We start from the raw sequence: 21,483 nt of genomic DNA on the forward strand, positions 1-21,483 counted from the left end.
ATTGCACCGAAATCATAGAATGGTTTGGGTTGGAAGGGACCCTAAAGATCACCTGGTTCCAACTCCCTTCCCATAAGCAGGGACACCTTTCTCTAGACCAGGCTGCCCCATCCAAGCCTGGCCTTGCACACTTCCAGTGACAGAGCATCCACAACTTTGGCCAACCAAAAAATAAAAAACCAAAACAACCAGAAAAAACTCATGGCTTCAATCCCTCATAGAAAGTGCTGAACAGCACTTGTAAAGTCACATAATATAAAATCAAGCCACTACATTCACAGCAGAAGTATCAAAATATTCTAAAGTTAAAATATAACCAAATGCTAAATACTTGCAGGAGCATACAAGCATATGTGGATATCCTGAAGCAGCTGTACACAAAGGGAACTGAATATGCTCTCAGGTTTCTCAGTGTCTCTGTGCTGCTCTCATCCTCTTTTGCTACAGAGGCAGTCATGATACGCAGTTAAGAACAACTTCATTCTTGCACAATAAATGATGATGCATGACCAGCAGAAGAGATCAAGGCATGAAAAATAATCATGAACACAACAAATTACAGCCTAAATGAAATAGGACCAGAGGAATAAGCCTCTTTGCACATTTCCATTCAGCTAGAAATTATTATGAACCCTGGGCTATTGTTCCATTTGAAACTAATTTTCTTCTTCTTAAACTGGAGCTTCCAGAAAGGAAGTTTCAGGGCCTTTGGCAAGTGTTTTAGATCAGCTTGCTTTCCCAGCTAGATTCTCAAGGGTGCAGGCAGGGCAGGAGAGGATGCAGAGCACGGCGTGCCAAGCGGGCCATGCAGCCATGCAGCGCAGCAGGGAGCTCGGCCACGCCGCACCGGGGCTTGCAGCATGCACCAGGACGGGCACCAGGCGCAGGGCAGGGGGGATGCACAAGAGCTCTAACCTCCTTCTCTCTTTCTGATCTTCTAGGTTCCTTCCTAGCCTTTCTCTTCTGGTTTCTCTTATTTTTTTCATCCTTGATTTCCTTCACCGGGACAATTTTCTCCTGGACTATTTCTGAGGTGTGTGCTGTGTGGACACTCATTGACCACTCAGAGATGGCACTGGGATCCCAGTACGAGCTGGCAGTATTGGCAGGGAGAAGGAAGGAGTCAGCTCCCGGAGTGGCATATTCTACAGAGCTGGACTCCACCGGCTGAAATTCATAATAATCCCACTCCAGGCCACTGGAGGTCATTCTTCAACTAATTCTTAAGGCTCCTACTGTGTTTAGGGAATATATCTGTAGAACATGAAAGGGAGCATTTTAATCTCTCCAAAACAATTAGCAGCGTTTAAATTTCTGCTTATCTGGCAAATTAAAACTTGTTCTTCAATTTCATCAAAACTCAGAAATAAAGTGTTTAGGCTTCTCTTGCTATTTTGAAAAATAAAATGTAGTGGTCATTTTGGATTTTTGTGTGCTATCACAATGTCATAGACCAAAATCAACAAAATAATCTGCTTTTCAATTAAATATCATACTCCCCACTCCTACAGGTGTTTTTATATCTGAACCTAAATCCACATTCCTGGAAAACAGCAAGGAAACATACAGATGTTAATCAACACTTGAGACCAAGATGCCTTCACTACCACATAAGCACACAGTAAAAGTGACTGAAGGCATAATCAATAGATTGCAACTAAAAGACACTACAAACATTCTGTGGGGCATAAACTGTAAAAATGAGTTATACAAGGAGAAGCCATAAGCAGAGAACCTTCTTTGAAGACCTATGTAAAAGGAAAGCAGAAATATTTTAGTTAATACCTATTGCAAGGCAAAATCTTCATTTGGAGTTTTAGACTTCCTCCTTCTACAAGACAAATCCAAACACACCCTTTGAAATTCAGAAACTCCTGAGGCTCTCCTCAATCCCAACTAAATTACTACTACTACTAAATACAGAGCTACACATCAAAACACATTTTAAAGAAACAGTATCTATGAATCCAGTATGCATCTACTCTGCCCATATTAATCACCACATGTAGAAGCAGTATCCAATTGTGAACAAAGCCCCAAGCTCATAAGACAGCAAGTCTATGAGCTGAGTATTTCTACAAGTGCAAGACTCTTCACTGAACTGAAATGATGCTAAACACTGTTTTACTGTTTTTCTATCATGGCCATCACATTTACATATAAACAGCATAGACTTTATTCCTAGATGATTAAAACAAATGAACCAGACTTTTTCAAAAAACAGTTTCCACAGAAACTCAATTTGACCAAATCAGTGGAAGCTCTTGCCTCCTTAAAGCAGCAGTTTTCTTTTCTCAGGAAAACTGGCTGTATTTGTAATATCTGCAATTTTGTCTTAAATACCTAATGAACCATTCCTGCTGGGAGAAGTGGAAAAGCATACCCAGGATATATCTGAATAACACTGCACTTGCAAATCTGCTCCATTTCATAGATGGGCACAGGGAAAGAATAAAGAGCACAGAAAGCAAATTTTCTTTCTGGAAAAACAAGTTTCCCTGCAGAAAGCTGGCCACATCAGTACCCCAGTCCCAAGCTCATCAGGCAGACTGCTCACATCTCCCAGGGAATCAGCTACTCACATCGAGAAAGAAACCAGTTTTCCAGTTGCTATAGACTTTTAACTCTCTACATGCAAACAAATGCCCAAAGTATTTTTAAAAGGCACTTAGACATTTCCAGAGTCCTTTTACCAGTCATACAGAGGTGGCTCTACTAACACCTTTGGACCTCTATGGTCTTTGAAGACTCTCCACTTTATATAATACAGGGAGAACAAAAGCAACCCTACCTCCAACTTCTTCCAGAATGCCATGAGAAGTTAGCAATTAATTTGAAGAAATCATGATTATTCAAATGCTACTGCACATTTCAGCATATACCTTTTCTCACCAGCGAGGGAACTAAGACCACGTTACCTGTCACTCCAAAGCACCTTAAAGCCCGGTCCTAGATCAGAACTACTCTTACAGAAACCCAAGAAATTCCAGCAACTTACGTAATTTACCAAATGAACACAAACTACCACGTGCTAAACTCAAAGCTGGCTTTTGTGCTGATGCCTCACTACACAAGAGCCTCAGAGATGTGACCACCCCCACATGAAGCATGGTGCCATCACAATGATCTCCCCATGGCACAGCACTGTGCTATGGGCAGCTGCTCTGCATGCTGAGTGATGTGCCTACTTAAAAAGCATCTCCCACTTCAGGCAAACCCAAAAATGGGTTGTGTCCCCTACCTGATGTCCTCCAGTGGGTTCCCACAATGAACTCCTAGAGAATTTCTACCTGAAGCAGCAGATGATGACTCTCACACCTGCCTGGCACAAGCAGAGCTCTTATAAAGCTACACAGCTTGAATGAGAGGACTAAGCTATTCACTGAAAACCACCACATTTTACATTCTTTCCCATGCACTTTTGCATCTCTAATAGAGGTTATGTCTCTGAATTGGAAAATAGAGAGAGAGATTTTGTTTCCATTTAATCCTACTTCAAAGAAGTGAAAGTCTACTGTTATTTGCAAAATACCTTTTCCCCTCCACCCCAAGTTAGAAGGTTGTATCTACTTACATCATCCTGAATATCCAGATCACAACCTGCCTTCAACAAAACCTGGACAACGTGGAGATGACCCTTGTAGGCAGCAAGATGCAGGGGGGTCCGGCCATGCTATGAATGAGAAGAAAATAATAACATCTTAAGATGAATTTTTATGCATGGCAGTTTAGAATAGAGTTTTATCTCCTTTTCATCATTCTTCTGTTTGTACCTCACTGTCCGAAACCTGCAATAGTAGCAAGTGACATGTATTAGTGTGGCAAAGGCTTTACCTTGGTTTTGTGAAAGCTGAAAACTTCTCCTCCACCTTCTGCAACACTTCAACTTATACCAATGACACTCTACAAAAGGGATATTATATTCACATAAGGGTCCTTCCTTACCAATTCAGACCCAGTTCTGTGTCCATGCCTAAGACCCTTCATGACCCTTTTGTTTCTGTCCCTCTGGAGCACAGAACTATCAACTGCTTTCACCTTCCCTCTGTACAGCCAACTTGCAATAACTGGGTAATTCATACATTGTAATGGGCACTGTCCTTGCAACAGAGATAAGAATTTCTGAGCTGTTGCACGTGACAGATGCTCCCCTGAAAAGAAATGGAAGGCCTGTAGTCACTCCAAGTGACTTTGTGTGTATGACAATCAACTTCATTTTGCTAAAGATCTGCCAGTTTTTTTTAGACAATACTTATTTTTACCTCTCAGTAAAATCTCAAAGTGAGTGAAACACCTTAAGATCTGTGAAACAACAACACTAAAACTGTTCACTGCAGATTATTTAATGGCAGTAAAGGAAACAGGATTCCAGCAATTGCTAAATTCACAAAGTATCTTCTCAAAGAATGCTGGTTTCTCCACTAGGCATTTAGAGAGGGTCACATTAAAAGTCACATGACTCTTCACCTGCATTTATTATATATCTATTCCTTCACCATCAGTGCTGTTGCCCATTTTTCCACCCAATGATTTATCCTGCAAAGGAACATAAACAGCCCTAACACATCAACCACAGAAGGGGCAAACACTTCAAGAGCTGTCTGACACAGAAGGCAACCACTGGCTCTCTGAGGTTTTAAGCAACTTCTTCACTAAGAAAACTACTTCAAATATGCAATAAACCAAGATTGTTTTCATACAACAAACCCCCTACCCACATACCTGGTAAAGCCTTGTTAACTTGGCCTTTTCAGAGAAAAAGGAAAAACACTGTTGGAATCAACAGAATGGCTGAGGGCAAAACGTTTGTGCCATTACTGATTAGTTGTGCTGTGCTTCAGAAACACAAAGTGTTGATCAATTGTCCTACATTATTGACTTAAAGGGGCAGATCTGAGGACAAAATCCTCATTCACACCATGACACATGGATCTCTCAAAACCTGAATGTTGTGCCCTGCTGGCAGCAGCAGCTCATTCCCATGAGAGAAATTTCCATTCTTGCCCTGCTAAAAGTGTGGGAAGGGCTCATTTTTGTTGTCACCACTGTCCCTGGGCACCATCCAGCCACCTGCCTGGGTGCCTCTGGCCACAGGTCCCTAAAATCCTCTCCCCATATCAAAGGGCATTGAGCTGCACTGACCACACTTCCTTCTCCATCAGCCTGGAGGAGAGCCAGGGGTTTGCTGCTGTTCCTGCTAACTCAATAGCAGGAGGCATAAAATGCCCAGGCAATAGAGGGATAAAAAAGAAATAAAGAAAGGGAAAAAAATAATAAAATAAAAATTTTTTAAAATACCAAATTGACAAATCATTCCCAACAATAAACAGTATGTTTGGATTATGAATATGTGCTGTGAATCAGCACATTCAGATTTACGGGAACTGACTTTCTACATTCCTTAATGACAATAAGTAAATCACCTAATCCAGGCATCTGTCTCACTTCCTGGAAGGTTATTAATACACCATGAAAACAATTTATAGCAATCTGTGCATGGAGAAGGAAAAATCCCAAACAAACCCACCCTGAATCCAGCTCATGTGCTTTAAAAGGAAAGCATCAACAACATGAATTCCAGCAGGGAAACTTTCTGATAAGATAACCAGCTCTAACCACTACAAAGATGCTGACATGAAGTCAGAGGTACTGTGTTAAAAGCAAGCTACAAAAGCAGAATAGGAGTTTATTTGAATACAAGGGACATGTTTTCCTCAGCAAACACACCTTCCTGGGCAACTGCCACATGAACTATGCCTGCTGGCATGGTTGAGCTGGAAGACTAAAGGATCATTTTTATTCCAGAGTGTTAGTGTGTTTCAGATTCTCTATCCAGAAATATAGGTTGAGAGGCATCTCACCTACTGGAAAACCCTAAAGAGAGGCCTTCAGGAACCAGAGTTTCTGCACACATGCAGTCCTTGAGTTCTTGCTACTTTACAGGGACACTGTAAACAAAAACTATGACACTAACCAGGAAAGGAGACTGGGAAGGAAGATCAATTCCAGCATATTACACTGATTAGAGGCTCAGGCTTTTGGAAGAGCACTGACCATCTCAAGATTAATCACAACCCTGCAAGAACCAGCAATGCCAGATTTTCTTCCCAGCAACATCAAAATGAGAGCAGAGATGGGTGATACAGCCGGACACTGTTCCAGAGCAGGCAATGCAAACACTTGGAAAACCATCAAATCCCCACACAAATACACAGGTATGGATGTACATACACGTGCACACACCAATCCAGAACAAACTGTGAGGAAGAGACAAGGCAATTTGGGTGCCCCTCGTGCTGTGATGACAAATTAGGAGCAGAGCAAGCTTTGGAAACAAACACTGAACAAGTCCATGCCACACCAGCAAGTCAGGGCTGCTCTTGCCTTCATGTCTTCAAGTCAAACCACCAGACAACCAAGTTTTTCTCTCAGAGCAATTCATCCTACACAAAATATATAGAGGGCAAAGAGATGAAGGCAGACAGACAAAACTCCCTCTGTCTCCTCCATGTTCAAAGACATTCTGCACTGAATGCAGCAGCCAAGAGGGGATTTATCTGAATACACACAAGGGTCCTAGTGGGAAAGAAAACATACAAACAAGAATGTCTCCTAGATGCTCACTTTAAGGACACAACACCAAACCTAGGGACTGTTCTACATGCAGATTACTGACTTAGAAGCTTGTGAGTCTTGCCAAATATAAACTGTAATGTTTTGGGGGTTATTACAAATACAAGTGAGACACTGCTACAACTTGGGATTAATGAACCAATAAAGCAGTCATTCATATGTAAAAAAAAAGCAGCAATTTGGACTTCTATTCAAATGTAAACAATTGCTTCATCAGGCAACAAATCATACAAATGGCCCTGTGTCACGGACTTATTGACAAAATAAATGGGACCTACTGGAACTAAGGCTGCAAGTCCTTGCCACTGTGACACACTGCTGTAGCTGTGGGGTGTGTGGGGCCGCAGCCAAGCACTGCAAACAGCCACGGGAACCTCAGCAGTAAAATGCAAGGGTAGGATTCTGTTTGCATTAAATCTGCTCTCCAGCTTCCAGATATTGACTGGCAGCTGTCGATACCACTTAAAAGGAGAGTCCTCCCAGCACCGCTGCCAACGCGCACGCACTCCACAACCAAACCCATACAGGGGGGCCTTGGCATTGTAAGGACCGTGATCTTTCCTTGTGTTTATCTATGTGTAGGTACTTTTCTGCAGGTACATTCAGTTCTCCATCTCGCCCTACTCTTGTGATGCACAAGGACTGTTATTTATTCATCCGTTCTGCACTCATAAAAAACACGCCCGTCCACATTTTATTGGAAAAGCCTGAAAGCAAAATCCAAGTCCTGTCACATTGTTCACACTGATAATTTGTTGGACTGTTCTCCATGAATAACCTGCTCACTCAAGTCAGCAGAAAGCTTCTCATTGACCTCAACAGGCATTCAGCAAGTTCCTGAGTGCTTGTTAGTACCTTTTAATTTATCTTTATTTATTGTTTAAAACAGACACAAATAGCTTTTCAAACTGAAGGGGTGCAAAAATGTGAAAGCACCAAAACACATTTATTTTTTTGCTACTGTCTCAGCTTAAAAAAGAAAAAAAACAGAGAGACTGCTTTAAAGAACTCAACATGCTCTGAAGTTGAGACTTAAAGTACCCCAGCATCACAAAAGTGTTGCCATATGTTGTGTTCATAACATGACTGCTTCAGAAGCTAAATCAAACAATTACTGTATCAAAACAGAAGCACTACCTTTTGCATTTCTTTAGGGCTTTTTTTTTTCTGAATGATATCCATTCTCTGCAGAATTCAATTTTATAGCTATGATCAATGCAGGAGCCTGCTCCAGCACAAGTTTCTCATGGATTCACAGGGCTCTTTCAGGCATCCACCTACTCTGGGATGGGTCTGCCTCCATGGGCTACAGGGGAATCTCAGCTCCACCATCTGAAGCACCTCCTCCCCCTCCTCCACTGACCTTGGTGTCTGCATTGTTCCTCTCACATATCCTCACTGCTGTTCCCTGGCTATAATTGCATCTCTAACTTTTTTTCTTCCTTCTTAGATATGTTATTCCAGAGGGGTTACTACCATTCCTGACTGGCCAAGCCCTAACCAGCAGCACATCCATCTTGGAGCCACCTGCCAGTGGCTCTACCAGACCTGGGGAAGCTTTTGGCAGCTTCTCACAGAAACCACACCCGTAGCCCTTCCCTCTACCAAAACCTGACTATGGAAACCCAATATCCTCAGGAAAAGGACAACATCCTGGGAGGACAGCAAGGCACATCATCTCAGCAAAAGTCCCAGGGCTTTTGTGCCAAAGATGCAGCTGTCAATAACTTCAATGAAAGAGAGCTCTAAAAAAGGACTGAAAGAAGGGACCAGCTTTCTTGCTTGGAAGAAAAGGCTTAAGTCCTTAGTTTCCCAGTTTTTGCAGTTTATTCACCAAAGTACTTAATAAGGGCACCTGCTTGTTGGATAAGCCAGTACATATGATCAGTTCTTCGGGGTATTTTTTGCCCTTTTCATAAAGGAATCAGCTACACACTTCATACCTATGAAGAATGTCAGACAAAAAGGTGTAAAAATGGAAATTATCTCTTTGTCACATGAGGCAGAGCAGCAACAGAGTACCCTGACCAAGCAGGTGCCCTTTGTGAAGGGCAGAGCCACAAAGCCTCTGCTGAGCACCACGCCTGCCCTGGGCCACAACCCCACATGGCTGGTGGCAGAGGTCCAGCACCACAAGGAGTGCCCAATGCATGTGCCACACAGTGCCACCAGCCCTCTCCCTGTGGGCTCCCTGATGGCACATGGCCATCACCTGTGTCACCTAGCGGCCATCAGCTCCTCTTTACATATTTTAAAAGGCCCCAAATCTGGAATAAGCCTGAGTGTCCCTCCCTGGAGTCAGAGGAGATGCACATTTCCATTCTAACTTCACCTGCAGAGATGCCTTGCTAGTCATGCTGTCAAAATGGAAGAAGTGCATCCTCACCGTAACACTGAAGTCAGCACCTGGACATGTGTATCTGTATTCTCCACTGGATTTTGTTTATTTCATATTCTTCCTCTTTTTTTCTAAAATCATCTACTCAAAAGTGACAAAAATGAAATACTATTTTGCAGATTAATTGTTGTTTACTGAAGCAACAATTAAGCACATCATATGACCTTACATACAGGACAAAACCAGAACTGGACACGTCAGCTACTAAGCACTTACTAGTACTTGGTTTGTTACAGAAAATATCCTTCCTTTTTCTTGAGCTATGCTCAATTAATCCTTTTTGAATAAAGACTTCTAGCATTTATCTCTAGATCCTGGACACTTTAATCTGTGGCTCTGTGGTGTTACTCACAACAACTGGTCTGTGCTTTCAGATGCAGATCAAAAATATATTTAAAGCCTGCTGTGATGGGGGAACGTTTTCCCTCCAAAAAGCTTTGTCTCCGTGTATCTTCCTCCAATAAACCCAGAGAATTTAGCAGGAAGTTTGGTTGACAAGGACCATGTGGGAGCTCAGCACATCACTCCTGATGTCCAGAGCTACCGAGAGAACCCTTGGGGGGCTCGGGAGTCCTGGAATGTTGCCAAAAGCACTTGGTGGCTTGATTTTGATCCATCTAGAGATGTGCCACCGATGTATGAGGAGATGGAACCTGCGAGAACCACTCGGGTGTAAATGGTGAAGGGAAGATATCATTATAGGGTGAATCACAAATTTTGGGGTTTTGGTACAGGGGGGTTGCAGAGACAAGATGGAGGAATCAGGGTGTGCCACCAGGCTCTTCCTTCTTCTTCCTGTCTTCCATCTTCTGGGGTGGTGTTGGCACTTGGGGATTGGTCTGGGACGAGAGTGTAGTTAGTGACGAAGATGATAGGTATTGGGGACAAAAGGTAAATATGATATACGTAGTTTTTGTTATAAAAGATGCGGCCGCCTTGGGGGTGGGCAGAGTGCCTTTGGCTGCCGTGCTGGTCAGATCCTTCGGGCAGAGAAAGGACTTTTTAGATAAGAGATAATAAACAATTCTGAAGACCGAAAAAACCTAGCGTCCAGTCTCACCCTTTGAAGCCCAGCGTGCAAGAACCATCCTGAGCGTGTGTGGGGGCAGAGACAAACAGCCAACCCCATAGGACCAAATCCATTTTTTTCTTTTTTTGGAACTAAACCCCTGTAATTTATAATTAGGCAGAAAAAACTGAAAACTACTAATGAAAGCAGAAGACATACAGATAAACCAGATCTAAGGCAGGCACATGGTTAAATTAATTTTTATGCTTCCTTGCGCAATGAGTTTTATCTTGGGGGAGAAGAGGGCTCTGGGTTTCAATTTATCTGAAAGCTTTTTTACTACACTACAAAAATTCTGCCTTCTAATTTCCATTCTAAAATTAAGAACCTCTATCCTGAAAGTTGTTCTTTGTGCCTGTTCTGCTTAGTAGAAAACTGCACAAGAACCTGTTGCTAAAAAACCCCTCCAAATTTCCAGTTTCAATACACTTGAGTCTAATTTATACATCCTCGCTCTTGTGACAACCTTGTCCTTAACTTTAAACAGATCTTTCTCCTTTCAGCCTTTGTGTGTCATCAGATTAGCAAGCCAAGCGATTCCAGGCTATGTTTATACAGCCTTTCGTAGGCAAATAGGCACATGCTCTCCCTGTGCAGCTGGCAGGCTGCGTGAGAGCCAGATGCAAGCTCCATGCTGTGTACACCTGGACAGGACATCACAGAGCCTGAATGGATGGGCTCTGGTGAGGGCACCACGTCGGTCTCACACCTCTTGGTTTGCACTGAGCTCAGCTCACTCTGGCTGATGGCGTGGGAGGAGTAAGAGTCTGTGTGCCTTCAAAAGGCCCCATACACACAGCCTTGGCTGCTGCTCTGAGACAGTCCCTGCTCCTCTGTGTGCACTCCTCCACAGTCTTGCAGATCTGACTTCACCTCTTCTGAGCAGGGCTTGTCACCAGGCTCCCCAAGCAGCTCATCTGTACTGTCTGTTGGTGTGCTGGGATGCATCCACAAGGACGACAGGGACAGCTTTTGTCACCTTCCCTCTCTGGGCTCCACGGGGATGATCCACAACTTCTAGGAAAGAATAGCTACAGTGCTGTAGTGAGCTACAGGGATGGCCTCAGAGCTCACAGCTCTCCAGCATGGTTGGCAAGCACATGTCTCCACAGAAACACCAGCACTTTGCACCTGGCCAACAAATGAGCTTTGTTTTAATTTTCCACACAGGGCAGAACAACAAAGCAAGGGAGCCACCTACGTCATATAGGAAAGAAAAACTTGTCAAATCTAGGAAATCTGCATTATATCAAATTAACCTGGTTTTGTGTTTCAAAGTCAAATCTACACTATTTGTTTCTTATTGTAATTAGAAGAGGTCCCTCAGCAGCCTCAAAGCTCATAATCTTAAAAGAAAACCCCAGTAAACAAACAAAAGAAAACACAACCACAAAACCCTGAGCTACCATTCAGGTATGTGTAAGTCATTATTGCCTGGTCTATTACTGACTACCTTTAATAGTTGTTCATCAGCTACAGAGCTGCTTGGACAACAGAACCAAACAGCTGTCTGCATGGGAGTATTCATGCTTATTACATCTGTGCTTTTTATCTACCAGCAAGTTTTATTTTGGCAAACAAAACTTAAAAGCACAGGTTGTCCTTGGATCACTCCAACTTTCAAAATAAGTATTATCTACAGCTCAAACACTGTGAAGGGACTGAAAACAACTGTCACTGACAGATAAGCATTCTGTCTTTTCCTCTTTTTATCAAATGTGCTTTCTATCTGTAAATACTAGCTTCCATACATATATAATGTTCAAAACCAATATGGAAACACAAATATAAGTAGGTAGGGTGGCAAACAACAGTTCATCAAAACAGTACGCCCCAAATTTTGTTACAGTTCTAAAGATTTTACTTCCCTAGTTATTTTAAGGTTTTTTGCTGATCAAACCTTCTCTGCAACAGGCAATTACATCTCATCTTTTCTAGGATAGTATTATTTATAACATGTTGAGCATTAGGAATAGGGGAATATCAGTTTGAACTCACTTGTATCTAAGCAGAAATCCTTTGACTCTGACTCTTCTCAAATGTACAGGGAACACAATTCGCAGCCCCCAAGTTTGGAACTGACTAAGGGACTACGCAAAACAAATCAATGAAGAGGCTGGGTCTTGCTTGGTGCAGCAACTGAGGCTGCTGCACCAAGAGACTTCAGCAGCAAGAAACACTTTCTGCATCCCTTTACCCTGCCACAAGAGGTGGCTTTTCCCCATCCCCTCACCCAGGGAGATGGGTGCCCTGAACCGCCTTCCCTCGACAGTGATGAATCGCTCCATTCATCAGGTCACACAGTGTCCAAAAGTCACTGCATGCTTTGAAAAATGTTGCTCCCCTCTGTCGACACACTGTTTGCAAGGACTAAGTGTTCATCACAGCTGCGCGTACTGCAAAGGGAATAAACACAAGACGTGCACTAAACTGCAAACCTGCGTGAGCTATTAAGTGCAAACTTGAAGGAAATCTGAACACTAACTTCAGTCACATTCAGATTGGTAAAGCTAGGAGGGCATTTTCACAGACAATGGTCTAGAAGAGTTACATTAGTTCCCAGGGTTTTGCAAAGCGTTTTTCTCTCGTTACCTTGGTAACTGCTACCTTGGCACCCCTGTTGATAAGCTGCACCACATTCTCCACTTGGCCTTTGTAGGCGGCTACAAGCAGGCGTTCTGAAAGCACGGCGACCACATCCTGCTGGCTCATGAATTAGGAGAGAAAGGTTTTCAGGTTTCTTCAGTCCAAAAACAAAGGCTTGGGATCAGTTCAAGCAGCATGCAGGCAGGCGAAGAAGGATTCCAGCTCCCTGGACAGTGATGCTATTGCTATGCCATCCATTGGACCTATGGATCAGAAAACAACACTGCTGTCAGCCAGCTTTCAGCAACAGAGCACTACAGCAGCTCCTCCCTTAGCGTTCATCTTTGCATTGGCTTGGGAGGGGATCACAAAAACTCCTCAGAACCTCCTGAAGACATTGCATTTCTGTTGCAAAATGGAGGGATGAAGACAGCAGCACATTTTCAATGTGCCCTCATTCCCCTTGGTTGGGACAAAAATCCTTAAACTTTCTAGGAGTTTAACTCTCTTTCAGCCTAACTTCTTTTTGTGTGGTCCCCTTTCATCCTCTCTCCCCCTGCCAGGTTTCTCGGTCTTTAATTAGCCAAGGGTGGGTTAACTACTGTTGGCCCAAGGAACAAGAATAGGTAAGTTACTGGCTGCTGATATAAATATACAAACCTCTGCCCTGGAAGGATTGAGTGCGGTCAGCAATTAAAGGCAGCTGACTGTTCCCTCACGAGTATAAAATGCTTCACAGCCTCCCCTGAACCATCCCAAGGACACTGCTGGGAAAGATCACAACCTGCTATTGGGAAACACTCATCTTTGCTGTCACTGAGAAATTATGTTCTCCCCACCAAGCTGACATCATTCCCCACTGACCCCAGAAACAATTCAGATTTGGCACTCATCATGCAAACTGTAAGTATGTTTGTCTCCCCAGGTTTCACTGACCCATCCAACAAGCCATCAGAGCTGAAGATAATTTCCTGATATAATTACAGAAAATGTATCCGCTGATCACTTTGAGCTGTGGGATCCAGAACCTGCCCAGTTTGGGAAGATTTCAGCTTTATTTGTGCTTTTCTCATTTTAGTATTTTATTGTTTCAGTACAGCAAAAACACCTTCAAGACAACCAGTGTATTTACAAATTATCTGTTGTCCTCTCTTGAAATATCACAGCCACCAGTACAAAACCCTCTGCATAATCAAAGAGTAATAGGTACAGGGTCCAGAGGATCCTGGAGATCGATACTGGAATACAATGTCTTTCACCCCTATGTTATCCTTTAAATCCATCTCAGAACAGTGATAACTAAAAGTGTAGGTTAATTTTTAGTAGTAGATGGCAACATAATTTAATTTGCACTCCTAAGGTGACTTATATTAGCAAATCTTAGAATGCTTTACGAGCTTTAATTCTTATAACACCCTTCGAGGTGAACAATATGCCGAAGAATATTACATACATCTTAGAAAAAGGCCCTTGAAAGCACAGAAAAGTTACTCTGTTTTCGCTGAGGTCAATAGAAAGTTATGCCAAAGCCAGAAAAAACTCCAGGTAACTGACTCTTGATTTCTAAGTATAAGCATTAGGCAATACCATTTCCAGGTGAAAGATTCAAGTTAGCTTTTCCTCACCTTTCTCTTCCTTTCTAAGTGCAAACATGTTTGGAGCAACCTGGAAATGGCTGCACATTTATTTAGAGAAACCAGACAAAGAGTTTCTGGGCCCCAAAGTCAGCATAACCTAGGACAACAGAGGAGTGGTGCTGTACCCTATGCCACTGGACTGGTTTCACCCACACCCTCAGTGTAATGGACACACTTTGTACCCTGGTAAAATGGAAAATAGGGAAGATGGAAGAAAAACCCTCATGTCCTTCACTAGCACATCATACCCTGCTCCTCTGGCAGAGTGCTGTACACATTACAGTACAAACCATTTTAAAAGTGCCAAGAAACAGAGATGGCCTACACTTAGTTATTTGAACTGTAACAAACAACACAAGTTTCAGTCTTACCTCCTCAAGTATTTGATTTCCAGTGACTCGTGCTTCCAAAGCAAGTGGAACACCCACCCTGCCTCCATACCTCCCACCACCCACCCATGATCCCGGCCCCCAGCTCCCAACATCCCTGACTCCCCCATCACATCCCAAAGTGGAGCTTCCATAACTCAGGAGCACACCCCACAGCTCCCCTCCGTGACCAGTACACAGTGCAGGGCACACCTCACAACAGGGAGCTTTTCAGGCAGAGGATGGGGTGTTTCTGTGCCAGCCCCTGCCTGGGCAGTGGTAGTTTCCAGGTGAACTGTGCCATCACTTGTTTGTCCCCAGCCTTACCCCTAAGCTGGCTGCCAGCTGGAGGCATGGCTGGAGGCATGTACAATACACTGACACCTTAAAACGTCTCTAGTCAGAACCTGCTTGGTTTTCTTACCTCTTAAATTGAAAAAAAAAAAAAAAAAAAAAAAAAAAAAAAAAAAAAAAAAGAGCAAAACAATGCAGTGACATCATTGTCACTGACAGATTTGTGTATTCATTATAAAAATCTCAGTCTCAATGGAGACATTTTCCCAATACACTGATGTTTCTGAGCAAGTGTGCAGAAACCACAGATGCTCATCACATCTTAGCCACACCACTAGAAAGACACTAATATCTCAACAATGTAGGGCTGGAAAAGTCTGGATAACCTGTGCAAGGTAAATGCTGGAAATCATACTCCCTAGTTGAATTGTTCTCCTTCTCTCCCAGTTTTCCTATCACTGCAGCACACTGAGATCATGAGCCTCCTCCTGCCATGCCCTGCCACACTGGAGTGATGGACTGTGACCGCATCACTGCTATCATGGAGTTTGCCTTCTTGTCTTTTCCACCACTTGGACCATACATAAACACAGCAAGGAACTGATTCAGCTATTGGTCTTTTAGGGGTATCTCCCACTTTGCCCAGGTCTCCAGCAGGTGTTGGTCCTGTTCCCAGAGGGCAGTCACAGCACGAGCCTGGCTCCTGCTCAAACAACAGGTCACATTCCCTGTGACCACATCTGCTTTACATCTCCTCAATTGGGATTATCTGTGATTCAGAAAAGCGCATCCATTTAGAACAGGAAGCCTAGACAACTGAAAGACCAACTTTCCTCTTCTCCTGTGCTGGTAGAAAAACGTGATGGGTGAACAGTGGAAGTGGGAACAGCCTTCTCATTCCCCTCCCCAGGGACCCATCCCCAGCACAGTGGCTACACTGGCAGTGGCATCGCTGCCCCCAGCTTTAACTCTGCATGCCTCAGACACAAAGAGTGTCTTTCCTTGACCATGTCTGCACCCCAGAAGCAGAAGGAAGGTACCAGATGCCCAAGGACTGCAATTAAAAGCTTGACTGCTCCTTTCACACCCAGATGGTGCAAAATGAACCCGACAACACGATTACAGGCACTGCATCGCATCCCTGCTGCCAGCACCTGCTGCCCAGAATTAAATCCCTCATTATCACCCCCAAGATCCAGAAGGGAGGGACAGAGCATGAGAACATTCAAACCTTATGCCTTCAAAACAACAACAGAAAAAATTATTTTGCTTTAACATATTTTTAAATGAAAAACAGCTATCTCTGTGCTTCTTTGTTTAAGATCAGATTACTCACCTGGGGTGGGCTGGGAAAGCAACACCTACTTCCCAAGCCTCTCCAAGGAAACTGGCCAGATGTGATGCCCACAGGTTCAGCTGCTTTGTTGTGGGTCAATCCATTCCGAGGAGAACGTGCTCACCCCATCAGTGGAGTGTGGAAAAGGACAGGCTGACTGTGGATTAGTGTTCCCAATCGGCAGCTCCGAGGCACCGTCCCCCGGCGCTGAGGTCCAGCTGCATCCCCACGGACTATGCTCTCAGCTCACTGAGCCACACTGCCCCACAGACACTTAGGAGATGTCTGTCTGTCTGCCTGGGGTGGCACAGCAGCCTGTGGGTGGGCAGCTGGCTGCTCGGTGGCAGGGTTGTAAAGCTCCCAGCTCTGTCCTCTCTCCCATGCAACTGGCAGAGCTGGCAAAAACACTCTCTGCACCTTTCCCCTCCCCAGCTCCCTCCCCTCCAAACTGCTGCCAGGCTGCTTCAGTGGCCGTAGCGCCTACACGTCAGCAACAAAAAAAAAAGCACAGGAATGATGATTTTCAAAAGCCAAAGGACAGTCCAGGAAACATCAAACACCACAGACACTGAAAGGCTAGGCAGCAGACTCCCCTAAATTCATGCAAAGGGTTAAAACCAGCAGCTTTCTCGCTGAGGGAAGAGAAAAAAGCCAAAACTATGAAAGATTTAGGAGCTATGAGCTAATCAATTTTAAGAAGTTCCCTGTGCTAAATGGAAAAGATGAAATGCCAGAGCACAGGTCATTCTCAATGCAATCACTAAGTTAAATTAGTATTTGAATAAAAGAATGCTTACATAGCTAACAAAAAGTTTCCATGTGTGCTGAGGTACAGGATGAAAGGGGAAAAAAAGAAGAATGGAACAGCAGTTTTCTGCAAGGGATCCCAATTTTTTTTTTTTTTTCAGTTTATCACAGAAATTATGCTGAATAGAATCACAGAATCATAGAATAACAGAATTTCCTGAGTTGGAAGGGATCCACAAAGATCACTGAGTCCAACTCCTGGCTCTGCACAAGATGGCCACAAAAACCCCAGCATGTGCCTGAGAGCATTGTCCAAATGCTTCTTGAACTCTGGCAGGCTTTTGGGGCTGTGACCACTGCCCTGGGGACCCTCTAGTCCAAGAAAAAAATCTCAGCATCTTGTAGCTTTATTTTATTCAACATGAACAATGGAATAAAATTAGCCTAAATTATTTTGGAATACGCCAATATTAAGATATGGAGCTAGACCATTTATTTATGGGAGAGTAGATAAAAGCTACTAATTCACAATAGTAGTCTTTCTAAGAAAATTTCCTACATCTAAATACTGCTCATCTCTTTCTTTCTTTGCTTAACTCTCACAGCAAAATGGGTTTCTTTTTTTATTAGTACATAACAGTATAAAATGTATAAAATGCTCTTTTTCCCATCCAGCCTCTTTGCAAAGCAGTTTGTCATACATAAAATATGACGTAAACACTAAGTTTGTATTCACTTTAGAATAACAGCATTATTCAGCAGAGTGGATTATTGCATTAGAAAGAGTGGGCTTCCTGGAACTCATTTATCATTTACTGCAGGATGCTGATATATCTGCCATTTCTTTCAGCTGACTTTAAAAGGGTTTGTCCAAGACATGCAGCACTGCTTCCCTTTCAGTGATTTTTCTTTAGTTTCATTATGGATCCAGTATAAACTACTCAGGAAAAATATAACTTTTCCTACAGGGAGGACACTGCCTCTCACCCTTCCTGCCCCAAAAGACAATTAAAAATCAGTCAAAGGTGTAATTGTGAAAGCCAGCAGAAGCTTCATCTGTGAAGCCCCCCACCATGTCAAGAACAATGTGCTTTTGATTCACACTTTTCTTCTTTCCTTTACAACATCATCAATACTATTTTTGGAGTTAGGTTTGATACCAACCAACATTTTGAACTGGACATCTGTTTAGACTTTGAGTCTGGGTTATGGCAGGGGGGGATTTTACTGTTTTCATTACATATTTTATTGTGGCAAATACAATAATTTTGTTTTCATACGGATAGTTGCATATTCATCACCCTAAGTATCACCACTGTCTGGGACATCTGAAAACAATTTCTGAGCTGCTTTTTTTTCCCCCCACTTGTTGCTAGTAATTACTTCAACAATGACTATTTAGCAGCCTCCCAGGGAGCATCTGCATGTCAGTTGCTCATCAGGCTTCCCACCACAACCAGAGCAGACTGATTGATGCCACTGCTCCGCTGCAGGTGGCCGCCTGCAGCCGGACCGACAGCCAGCCCCGCTTGGTGACGAACCGACACGGGGAGACAGCCACCACAGCTTCCCCAGCTGCTTTGTCCACTCCATCTCTGTTGCCTGGCCTCCACTGCTGGCTGCACTCAGTGTAAATCCTCAGCTGCCTGGCAGCTCTCAGGCAATGCCTTGGTACCATCAAAACCTCCAGAGCTGCACCTGCCAGGCAGAATGCTCCCGCAGAGAGGCACGGACACGCAGAGACCAGCAATGAAGACCAGAAGCAGTTTCAAGTCATTGTTTGACATAACCAATCTTGTATGAAACAATTGTTTTTCTTCCCCTCTTACTTACCTCTCTGCGGTGTAGCCCTGACCGCCCTTATGCAACACATAAGTTACATACTTACCACTTTCCATCTAACATGATTTGCAGGGTCTATTTGACTTATGTCATTGAAGCTCCACACTCTTCCTCCCCACTCTTTCAACACCTGCATACACACATGTCAAAACCACTCAGTGCAAGCAAGCTCAACTCCCAGAAAGCCCTGTCAGTTGGGCACTATTTACATGACAAAACAGTATCTATTGTTTGATAGGGGACAGTGCCAGTGTGCAAACACACATGCATGACATATCTGCTCCCATTTGCATAAAACCAGTTAGGAGATCTTTCCAGCTGACTGCTGCTTAACAGAAGTGCCAGAGCCTAACCTTGGGAACGAAGCAGACACACGGCTGTGCTCATGGGAGAGTGGGGTTTTATGTTACCATCACACACAGTGGGGCTTCTGGATGGGTGAACTGTCCCTCACTGTCACCTTCTGTGCAGGAGCCTATTAAAATGACTGCAGGACCTCACTGTGAGCCGAAAATGCCATAACCCTTTCCACAACCAACTCCCTCTCCTTCTCTGCTGTTCTTCCCTTTTCTCATCCCAAAGCATGTCCTGTGCTGCAAGGGTTCAGATGATCCTTAGCATGGAAAGAATCTGTCATTCAGTTTGGGGACCCTGCTGCTGCCAAGTTGCAGTGCTGGTGCAGAGGTTTTCTCCTGCCCATGTATGACCTGAACCTCTTCCCTACTAGCACAAGCAACCCCACATCCTCCCAGACAGCATATAACAGTAACTCAGGCTAATACTGCAAAAGGCACTCCAGAAAACTGCAAGAAAAAACTAATTCCTACACTTACAGATTTCTTTTCAAGGCCAGAAAACACCACTACAATAATCTAATGCCAACCAACATCAAGGCACGAATTCCTATTTGAGCTAGATCCTATCTTTTATACACACTATTAAAGATGTGCAGCCAGGCAGTGATCAGGAAATGCTCTGGCTGACACAGCAGAGAAGAACACATTTACCAGCTTTAAAATATTTTTCAGCTGGCAAAAATACTGAGAGCACTGGAGATGCTCTTTCTCTTCAAGAAAAACCTGACTTAGGAGCTGCCAGCAGCAATGACGCAGCCCCTCCTGCACCTTCACAGCTGATGTCTTGGGAGAGCACTGGGAGGTGGGATGAGGTAGGTGAACCAGTGCCACCCGGCTCAGCACTGAATCAGGGAGACAACGTGAGTACATGAGATGTTTGGATATTGGCACAATATTCCTCAGTTTTGCTGGGCTTCTGGCATGAGAGCAAGAGTCTGGCAGGCAGCGCGTCAATTAAAAGCTTAACAAGGCTCAAGCTGAAAGTCAGTGGATGAAATCTTAGGGATGAAGAGGCCAGGGTGGGAGAAAGGTGGAAGTGCTGAGTATCTCCACTGCAAACCCCAGAGAGGTGTGTGCCCCTGTTATGGTGCACACCATTATCATCAAGAGATCACGATTTTTCCGCTTGCCTCCCACCACAGGGTACTGCAACAGCAAGAGGAAGCACAAATATCCCAGGATATGGAACACCCTGGAAAATGGGCAGGTGAGAGAAGCTGAACACAGCAGGGAAGCAGACATGGAGGTCACATTTTTTTGCATAGAATCACCCTACCAGTCAGCACAGCTAGGACAGTAATTCTTATTTCCTAAACGCATGCACTGATCTCCCAGTGCTGCTGTTGAGAAACTGGCTGTAACTCCTAAGGAAAAAAAAACATGATTGATGAGCCAAATTAGCTGCATTTGATTCACACAGGGAACCTCTTCAGAAAAAATCCCAAACCTGCTGAGTCTGCCAGAGGGCTCTCTCTGACCTCAGCAGACTGCAAGAGACCTGAAAGAACTGGGAAGCAACTTTAAATCATCTCTGAGGAGATCCTAATAGGGAGAGAAAAGTGTTAAGTTCAGGGACTCCTATCCTGTCCTGTCCTGTCCAGTCCCATCCCATCCATGAGTTTAGGGCAAAGACAGCAAAGACTCTGATGCAGTGCACAGAGCCTCCATGCTGCACACCTCCTGTGGTGCTCAGTGTTTGGGGTCACACAGCAGAAGCTAAAGGTGACAAAACTTTTCCTCTTGAGACCATGGGCTCAATTCTGCCCCGGCAGCCAGGTCAAGTCAGCTACCAAAACTGCTGTTTCCTGGCTGTGCAGGGTTCTACATGACACCCACAGAAAGTCTACTGCAATTCTAGTGCAGAGATGTTCATAAATGACAAAATGATTCCAATACATACCAAAGGATACCTTTGTCAGCAGTCTCAGGAAATTGACTGCACTACCATGTGAAGGCATGTAAAGGCACAGAAACTGGGGCAATGAACAGAGATTTCAATACTGTCAGTACTATACTCCAGACAATTAAAATACTCTCTTCCCCACAAAATAAGCTGGTTTATCAAAATGATACCTAATATGTATCTCCTACATTGAAAAACATAATGAAGTATGGAAGATCACTCTAGAGGATCCCTGTCCTCTTTCCTTCTTTCATTTCCTTCATTGCTTTCTTGTCTAGATAAAAGACTGGAGTTTTTTTGCCACTCCCTTCTAG

The 21,483-nt window shown here is 43.8% G+C and overlaps 1 protein-coding gene across 6 annotated transcripts in view; it reads right to left on the reverse strand.

Annotated features, from left to right (window-relative positions):
* Nucleotides 1-21,483, reverse strand: part of ANKRD6 (ankyrin repeat domain 6) — an 86,754-nt gene that overhangs the window by 21,658 nt on the left and 43,613 nt on the right. For 3 of the 6 annotated variants that reach the window (XM_059842463.1, XM_059842462.1, XM_059842465.1), the window contains 2 exons: nt 12,693-12,949; nt 3,575-3,673 (listed from right to left, as the gene is read on the reverse strand). In XM_059842463.1, coding sequence (XP_059698446.1) covers nt 3,575-3,673; nt 12,693-12,812 — 219 coding nt within the window. In that variant the 5' untranslated portion in view covers nt 12,813-12,949. Of the gene's footprint in view, nt 1-915; nt 1,255-3,574; nt 3,674-12,692; nt 12,950-16,321; nt 16,713-18,956; nt 19,041-21,483 lie in introns of those variants that run through there. The other 3 variants (XM_059842464.1, XM_059842467.1, XM_059842461.1) reach the window with 3 other exon arrangements.

Source organism: Haemorhous mexicanus, chromosome 3 (assembly GCF_027477595.1).
Source record: "Haemorhous mexicanus isolate bHaeMex1 chromosome 3, bHaeMex1.pri, whole genome shotgun sequence".
NCBI lineage: Eukaryota > Metazoa > Chordata > Aves > Passeriformes > Fringillidae > Haemorhous > Haemorhous mexicanus.